The sequence below is a fragment of the Carya illinoinensis genome, chromosome 1 (assembly GCF_018687715.1).
Source record: "Carya illinoinensis cultivar Pawnee chromosome 1, C.illinoinensisPawnee_v1, whole genome shotgun sequence".
Classification (NCBI taxonomy): Eukaryota; Viridiplantae; Streptophyta; class Magnoliopsida; order Fagales; family Juglandaceae; genus Carya; species Carya illinoinensis.
This window is the reverse complement of record NC_056752.1, coordinates 40932477-40941268: the sequence shown is the minus strand read 5'-3', so window position 1 is coordinate 40941268 and position 8792 is coordinate 40932477. Positions and strand designations below refer to the sequence as shown.

Below are 8792 nucleotides of genomic sequence, written 5' to 3'. Positions count from 1 at the left end.
TAATAAGATGATGATAAAAAAGATATGAGCAGCATTAATTTAAAAAATTATACTCTAATATCTCATATAGGAGTAATTATTTTGTAGTCTTTTAAAGTACGTATACTTGTTATTCTTATCCTCTCGCTAGACGGTATGATATTTTGTCAAAAAAGTAGTATTTATATAAGTAATATTAATCTCATAATATTTTTGTATACGCGGAGATAAATAATCCATGACAAAATGAACATTCATGGAAGTTCTTGTAGTGGGTTTGGTTAAGTCCTACCAGCAATCAAATTAGGGAAGAACTTGGAGTGTGAATTAAGAAGAGATGCCGTGGCCTGGCAATTCTTATCATCTAAGTTCTAACCATTACTCTTCTTTGTAATGATGCTTGAATAAACCGTTGCAATGCTATAATTTTCTCTTTTAGATAAGTAAATTATACTTTTTTTTTTTTTTTGTTAAATCAAAGAACAATTATGGAACTCGTGGCCCATAAGCTCTAACCTCACCTAACATGGCTATCTAAACATTTGAACATTTAGCCACCCTATCTGCCTTAGGTCAATGAGACTAGAGAGAGAGAGAGATTACAAAAAGAAACACGCTTCAAATGATTTAACACTATTTTTGAATATTAAGTTGAGTTGATGTAGTGAGTTATGTAAGATTCGTCTAAAATGAATTTAAATGTGTTTAGATATTAAGATGAGTTTAGTATTATTTATAAAAAATTAAAAAAGGTTGTGAGTTCTACTTATAAAAATATGTTGAATTGAAAAAGGTTGTGAGTTATAGGTGTAAACAAGTTTTAAGTTGAGATGAATTTAATAATTTAAAAATTAGATATTTGAATATTATATTAAATTTAAAATTAGACTGAACTGAGTTAAGTTTAACAACTAAATTGGACCTTAGATTTCAACTATTATTTGTGAGGAATTTAAAGTAATATATAATTCTATGGTGTAAGAAAAATGAGGCAACAAAACAAGCAGCACCCAAAGTTGGTATAACTTTCATTTCTTAGGGCAGTCTTAAATGGCTGGCTAACCATGATGGGTATAGAAAATTAAAGTAAGGTACCTACATGATAAGGTTATAATTCTTTACCAATCATATAAAGCCCTACATTATGATGTGGCCAGCAATAAATTGAGTTGCAAGGATTAATTATTTTATTTTATTATCTGGACAGATAAATCACAAATTATTTTGTATTTCATGACTTGGAGTTTCCTCTTGTAGGTTTCGTATTCTCCCAAAATCACCAAAAAAAAGAAGTCACACTCAATTCGGTGGATTTGATACATCACCAAGATGATCTCTAATTTATAGTCTTCACAATACAAACCACATTTTTTCTTTTCTTTTTTTTTCTTTTTTTCCTCTTTTGAGATTAATTACCATTCTCATTTTAAATTCCAAAATCACAAACTCTTATAAACTTCTCTGGTCCAAAATAAAAGATAATAAAAAGAAATTGGAGTTTATAATACCTTATTGTAACTAAGTAAATTTATGTTGACAAAAAGAGAGTTTTAGATGATTTATTCAAAAAAATCTAAGATTTTCCCATTTGAGACGTCAATTAAAACAAAAAATTTTATAACCACAAAAAATTTTACAAAAATAAATTTACAAATTCACGTGATTTCATATGATATGTTATGTTTACTTTATAATAAAAATAATTTTATAATCTAACTTACTATATTAAACCATTTCAATTTATGAATTTATTCTTATAAAAAAAAATTTTAGTTAAAAAATGTGATGACTCAAGAGCACTCTCGTTGAAATAACTAAATCCAAATCTAAGTTTTAGCTAATATGGAATAAATTTATCTTTGTCTATTGTATTCGTATCTAATTTCCATATTAGATTATCCATTTATTCGTTATATAATAAAATAATATTAATTTATTTTTAAAAAATTTGAAAATATTAAACTTTATTATATTTTACCATTCTACGTTAATTAGTAATAATTTTATAGTTCAAAAAAATACTGTAACCAAATCACGGTAGGAAGTAAAGAATAAAGTATTTTTTATTCCTTTTAGTCGTGCTACAGTAACTACAACACTAACTTATTATAGCAAAAAGTCATCCTCTTTTATATTTATATAATTCAATATGATATATTTTGAGACTCTTTAGTCAAACACTACATTGATTTTATATTTGTATAATCCAATGAGAATGATATTAACGTCATGTAAAGCATAGTTCTAATGATTTTGGGGTGCATTTAGAAATAGTAAAAGCTCATATGCGCAAAATGAAATTTGGTAGTTTTAGATTTCCCGAGTCTCTGTGGATCACTGAACACTAGGGAGCCCTGGAACACGTCACCATCAGCCAACTAATTATTCCCTCGTGCCCCTCTCCAAAAGCAACCCGTTCCCACCCAAGAACAGACACACACTCTCCTCATCTCGCTCTCTCTCAATTTGTCTGAGACTCTCTGCACAAATCCTTGTCGATTAACCTCGTAATTTCCTCGAATTTGTTTTTTATAGGCATATTTTTATATGTCTTTGTGGAGGAAACAATGAGCTAACTCTGGAACTCGGTTTGGATTTTTGGATCTGAAATTTGTAGAATGATAAGAGCTGCTGGTAACTGATTCCGTAACTCGATGACTATCATACGCAGCATAATACAGGACATGAGGTCGCGCTCTGGACGTGTGGTTCAGGACCGGTTTTCTTCCGGCTCGGCGTCGGCTGTCGCGGTCAGCGACGGTCTGAGCCAGAGCTGCTGGGCCAACATGCCGCAGGAGCTTCTCAGGGAGGTGCTGGTCAGGATCGAGGCCTCCGAGAACGCGTGGCCCCAACGGAAGAGCGTCGTTGCGTGCGCCGGCGTGTGCCGCAGCTGGCGGGAAATCACTAAGGAGATCGTTAAGATTCCGGAAGTTTCTGGAATTCTCACTTTCCCGATCTCGGTGAAGCAGGTAGGGGAAATATGTTTGTCTGAATTTGAATAGGATGCTAAGAGTTGGATTATTTCGTTGGTTTCCGAATTCTAAAATTATGTCTTATAAACCAAATTTCATGGCCCGGAAAGAGAAAATGAAAATGTGACGCCATGATTGGGTTTAAATTGAATCAATTTGGAAGCAATTAAATTTAAAAAAAAAAAAAAGACGTAATTGTTTTTATTTGCTGTAAGTTTATACATTTTTCTTGTTTTAGGATTTGGTACAGGTTTGGGTTGTCACTTCTGGATTTGGGTGCATGTTCTCTCGTATATAGGTGTTGTGTTTGTCAAGTTCACATTTTTACACATTAGAATTGGAAGGCAAGTCTAGAAGTCTGATAGTGAATTCGTGACTTTAATATTCTGTAATTCTTCGCCTAGCGATTTGATTTTGTAGTTTGTTACATATATTTATTTTTCTTTTCGGTTTAGCGACTGCATATCTATGCACTACTGCCTCTGGTTTGTGGATGGTCGCTAATATAATGTGGGGAAAATTACTTATAAAAAAATGTGGCGGAATTATATATTTTTCCTGTTTGCTTGGAGCCTCGAAGGAGGGAAATTAGCTTGTTCAGGATTAGTTCCATAAGGAAGCTTAAACCATTTGGTCCATTAGACTTGGTAATGCACTGGACCACCTCAAAATTATGCAATTTTCTCAATCAGTGCAAGATTTTCTGTCGGAAATTACTTAGAAACTTGCTTCAAAAGGTGTTGCAGGCTCTTTAGGGGGGACCACTTTCAGCTTCCATCGTTGCAGCTCCACTGTGACGATTAGCTTCAACTTTTCTCCAGAGTCTCTCTCTCTGTCTCTCTGAGTCCCAGAAAAATATAATGTTCCACTTTGTATTTTTCTAATCAACTGCCTTTGAGTTGCCATGTAGTATAGATTGGATCTAGTGACAGTAAAAATCCTAAATGTCCCTCCTGAGCAGGAGGTTAAAAGACTGCCCAGAGACCCTAATCTGGGCAAGGAAGGCATCGAAAGGAGACCCTATAGGTGGGTTGCTCCTGGCTGATCTTTGGTCCTTGCGAATAAGGCACTGCGGTTAATGTGACAAATTTGCTGGTGGAGACGTCTTTTACCTTGGGGATTAGTCGAGAACCAGAGCCTTCTCTAGGGCAGTGAAAGTTCTCGGATACCTCGTCATTAAAAAAAAAAAATCCTAAATGTCATGCAAATATTGTTGTTTGTTCATTTTCATTATTTGGACCTCTGATTTCGGTGCTTTTGAATTTGGAATTTCATGATCCTTTTTTTATACTTTCTTTAGGTATTCACTGCTGCTAAAGTTTTTGTGGTCCTTGTTTGCAGCCTGGTTCAAGGGATTCTCTCCTCCAATGCTTTATTAAACGGAACCGGTCCACCCAGACATATCATCTTTTCCTCAGCTTGACTAATGGTCAGCATCTGGTATCTTGAATCACGATTTCATAGCACTTCACTGTTCCAGCAATGATCTAGTGCTGTTTAATTTGTTTGTGTTCTTATTTACAGCTAATTGCTTGGTTTTGTTCTTTCAAACCGTTTGTTAATTTTGGAGGAAAATGAGACTATCTTTTTCTGGGGTTTCCTTTATGAACGATATGTTTTGCTTGTCTGGTCCCCATTACAGCCCTTCATGATGATGGAAAATTCCTTCTTGCTGCACGCAAGTTTAGACGTCCCACCTGTGCAGGTTATATCATCTCTGTAGATGCTGATGATATGTCAAAGGGGAGTGGCACCTATATTGGGAAACTGAGGTGTGTTTAGAGGCAAATGATGTAACTAGGTTTTCATTTATTTCACTGGCTCATACATAATTTTCTTTTGTCTGTGACCAGATCAAATTTCTTGGGAACAAGGTTCACTATCTTTGATGGGCAACCACCTCATGCAGGAGCCAAGATAACAAAAAGTCGCTCCAATAGGCTATTAAATTCAAAACAAATTTCACCAAGGATCCCTGCTGGAAACTATCCAGTAGCTCACATCTCATATGAACTTAATGTATTGGGTTCCAGGTAAGAGTAAGCTTCTTCAGCTACTTCTAGTTATTTTGTGTGCAGATGAAAATAGATATTTGGGGCCTGTTTAAGGTTGTGTTAGGATTCTTAAAAAGTTCTTAAATTGCCTTAAAAGCTCTTCAATGGGAAAATTATGTTGTTTGGGTGTTACATATTAAAGTACTTTTTAATCTCAAATAAGTTAAAAAGTATGTTTGAGGAAAAGCATCAAAGTGCATATTTAGAATTGTGGTGGGAAATATAGCTTATTACTTTAGGACTTATAGCTTATAACTTAAGTAATAAGTTTTACGATTAAAAAATTATTTACTGTTTGGTATTCATATGTTTAAAGCACTTTCAAAGATGTTACGTTTGTTTGGAAACAAATTAAAAAAATGCTTTCTGAGGTAGAAATGACAATTATTTGAATTTTAAAGATTATGATCATATTATTAAAAGTTTGAAAGTTGTAATTATCTTAAAATTGTATAGGTATTTTCATCCATCGATATTCCTTTTAAAATTTGAATTACGTTCTGCATTATCCGGAAAAATACATATGAGGAAAAACATCAAAATGATGCTTATTTGAGATTAAAAGTGTTTTATATGTAACACCCAAACGACCAATTTTTTCATTAAAGAGCTTTTAAGGCTATTTAAGCACTTTTTAAGACTCTTACCACAACCCTAAACAAGCTCAAAATCATGCTTTTTCTCAAACATACTTCTGGATAATCTGGAATGTAGTTCAAATTTTAAAAAGATTTGTCAATGGGCGAAAATACTCATACAACTTTCAAATAATTATAACTTTCAAACTTTTAAGGATATGGTCATAATTTTTAAACAAACGATCATCATTTCTACCTTAAAAACTCTTTTAATTTGTTTATGTTTGTAAGTGCTTTAAACATAAGGTTACCAAACAGTAAATGACTTTTTAATAGTGGAACTTATTACTTAAGTTTTAAGCCCTAAAGCTATAAGATATATTTGCTACCGCAATCCCAAATATACACTGAATAGATATTATCTTTATCTATTTTCACCCAAGTTGGTAGATTTTCCTGTGTGTTTTCCCCAATTCTTGAAATTGCTAACTTTCATTGACAGACTTGCATATGCTTATAGATTTTATGTAACATAAGAAGCAGGGGTCCTAGGAGAATGCAATGTATCATGGATGCCATTCCCGCCTCTGCAATTGGACCTGGAGGATCAGCTCCCACGCAGACTGAGTTTTCTGTTAACAACATAGATTTCTTTCCATCACTGCCTTTTTTCCGATCAAAATCACATCGCATGGACAATTCCTTATCTGGACCTTTGGCAAGTCAGAAAGACGGATTGCTTGTCTTAAAAAACAAAGCTCCCAGGTGGCATGAGCAGCTCCAATGTTGGTGTTTGAATTTTCATGGGCGAGTGACAGTAGCTTCAGTGAAAAACTTTCAATTGGTGGCTTCTCCAGAAAATGGTCCAGCTGGGCCTGAACATGAGAAGATCATCCTCCAGTTTGGGAAAGTGGGGAAGGACCTGTTTACCATGGATTACCGGTATCCTATCTCAGCATTCCAGGCATTTGCAATCTGTCTCAGCAGCTTTGACACAAAGATTGCTTGTGAATAGCACGTTCGAACAGGTTTGTATTTATTTGTTTGAAAGCTGAATTTCATGAATTGGAATGGGCAGAAATTTTAAAGATTAGAACGCATCATGGCAACTCTGCCATGCTCCACCTTTTATTTTCCTGAAACACGGACATATTTTATTATACGTACAAAACACAGATATAAGATATAGTGCTTAGATTTTCTAGTGGAAGAAACTTCAGTATAATCTGGTGTTTGATCATTGATGGATTAGAGTGCACCATTGCAGGACATGAAGGTTTAGGGCATGTTTTGGCAATAAGATGATATGAGAATTCTGTGAATAGTAGTGAAATTGTTTGAGTTAAGATGTTTTTTGGATTTTGAAAAGTGAGAGAAAAAGTTGAATAAAAATATTATAAAGTTAAAATATTGTTATAATATAATTTTTTAGTATTATTTTTGTTTTTGAAATTTGAAAAACTTGTATTTTTTTGGTGTTTTGTTTAGAAGTTTGGGAAAGTTATAATGATTAAATGAAAAAGTTAAATGTTTAAAATTGAAAAGTGTTTTTGTTTAGTGATGTTTGGGAAAGGAAATTTTGAAAAATTTTGAGATCATATGAGATCATCTCACTTCCCAATGAAGCCCTAGTCTGCCAAAAATCCAAGCCCTCTTGAAGTACCAAAATCCTGTCATAATGAACATTAATCCATCCAGTTACTTTCATTTCACCATCACCAATACTATAAAAGATTATCACCAGCACAGCCTCCACTTGCTGTATACTATGATACGACTTTCAACTTCCCCCGTCTTTAACAATTTATGGCATTCAAATACACACCAGACTTCCTCTATCTCCACTTCTCTTGTGGATATTTATTATCTAATGCATTCCTCGAGTATTCTTGGTCACATTATTTTTGTTGTTGCTTTCGTTAAAGTAACACCATTTTGCTCCTTAAGGCCTTGTATGCGCTTTTGTGTATAACGGTGATAAAGTTACGATATATGCTACTTTTTTCTGACTGCAGATGTTGACAGTTTTATGGAATAATCAAATTAACCAGGTTTCCTTTGTCCAGGAGAAGCATTGTTCAAGGTCGCATGGCAGGCTGTAATAAAATAAACGTGTTTGGAGAAGGTAAAATTGCAAATCGTATAACGACTTTCACCTCTAGAGAAAAGAGACTGATTTCGGGGTTTTAAGTTTATTGTCTCGGATGTGGACTCTGGTCAAATTGGGGAAAGGATATGAAATGAGAAGGTAGTCTTGAACTTTGGAAGTTAGTCAACCTCCAGGCTTGTATATTTTCTTCTGTTTGTGTACATAGTTTTTCTATACAATTTGCCTTTGCTTGTGGTTGTGTTGCTATTTAATTCTATGTTTCTGAATTTCACATATTAAAATGCAAAAATTCTGCGGATATTTTAGGGTTTGGGCATTATGGAAGTGCATCATTCACCCATGCACTTTCAATTTTTATTTTTCCTGTTTTGATGGGGCTATGCTTTTGCAAATCAACCTAAGCTAATGGCTTCCAGGCCGATACTGTTGCACCAACACCCATAATCTATTTTTTAACATCCGAAGAATGAAACTTCCGCAGGTTTCTTCCTGTTCTACAGGAGCATTGACAATGGCCTAATCAAATGTCAATGTAAGTCTAAATTTTAGTTAGATGTGAGAAAAAGCTTTTACAGTGACTAGCCAAAAGTTCAAACCTTAACATTTAAGCTATAGTAAATTATGGAGGTTCTCTATTGTTGGATAATTACTATTTAATTTCTATTTAATTATTTTATTCTTTTCATTAACCTCTCATTCTCTTTTATTAAATTGAAATAAATTACCACATTTTATTTTTTAATAAAAGTATTAATTAAAATATGAGCATATTTATAAAATATAAAAAATAATAATCAAATATTATTAAAATATATAATATTATATTATTATTTTACCTTTATGTTGGCTAGTCTAATATGAATTTATTTAGCTAAAAATTAATGTTATAGTCAAAAGGTGAGATTCTAGTTAAAGTTTACATTTGGCAATAGTTAGGTTATTGTTAATGCTCATAAGTAAGCTATATGCATTTTACCTATTAAAAAAAAAAAAAAAAAGAGGAGCATTAAGTTATATGCATTTTACCTATGAAAAAAAATAAAAGAAAACGGTTTCTTCCAGTAGACCAGTCAGACTTTTTGTATTTTTGAATGGGAGG

General features: G+C 33.3%; 1 protein-coding gene across 2 annotated transcripts; it reads left to right on the top strand.

Annotated features, from left to right (window-relative positions):
* Positions 1 to 2376: 2376 nt before the first annotated feature.
* On the top strand, positions 2377 to 7993 carry LOC122319287 (tubby-like F-box protein 3). 2 transcript variants are annotated; one of them, XM_043137286.1, is made up of 6 exons: positions 2377 to 2948; positions 4293 to 4380; positions 4594 to 4723; positions 4805 to 4984; positions 6121 to 6611; positions 7650 to 7993. In XM_043137286.1, exons 1-5 carry the CDS (start codon positions 2634 to 2636, stop codon positions 6596 to 6598), a joined length of 1191 nt encoding a protein of 396 aa, XP_042993220.1. In that variant the 5' UTR covers positions 2377 to 2633; the 3' UTR covers positions 6599 to 6611; positions 7650 to 7993. The 2 variants fall into 2 exon arrangements, with proteins under 2 accessions (XP_042993220.1, XP_042993226.1); XM_043137292.1 differs by having other exon boundaries at positions 2379 to 2948; positions 6127 to 6611.
* Positions 7994 to 8792: the final 799 nt, after the last annotated feature.

Bases quoted from the DNA above. Each gene is read 5' to 3' on its own strand.
- LOC122319287 (XM_043137286.1), top strand. From the start codon at position 2,634: ATGACTATCATACGCAGCATAATACAGGACATGAGGTCGCGCTCTGGA. The intron at 2,949-4,292 runs GTAGGGGAAATA...CCTTGTTTGCAG, and splicing joins TCCCGATCTCGGTGAAGCAG to CCTGGTTCAAGGGATTCTCT. The intron at 4,985-6,120 runs GTAAGAGTAAGC...ATGTAACATAAG, and splicing joins CTTAATGTATTGGGTTCCAG to AAGCAGGGGTCCTAGGAGAA.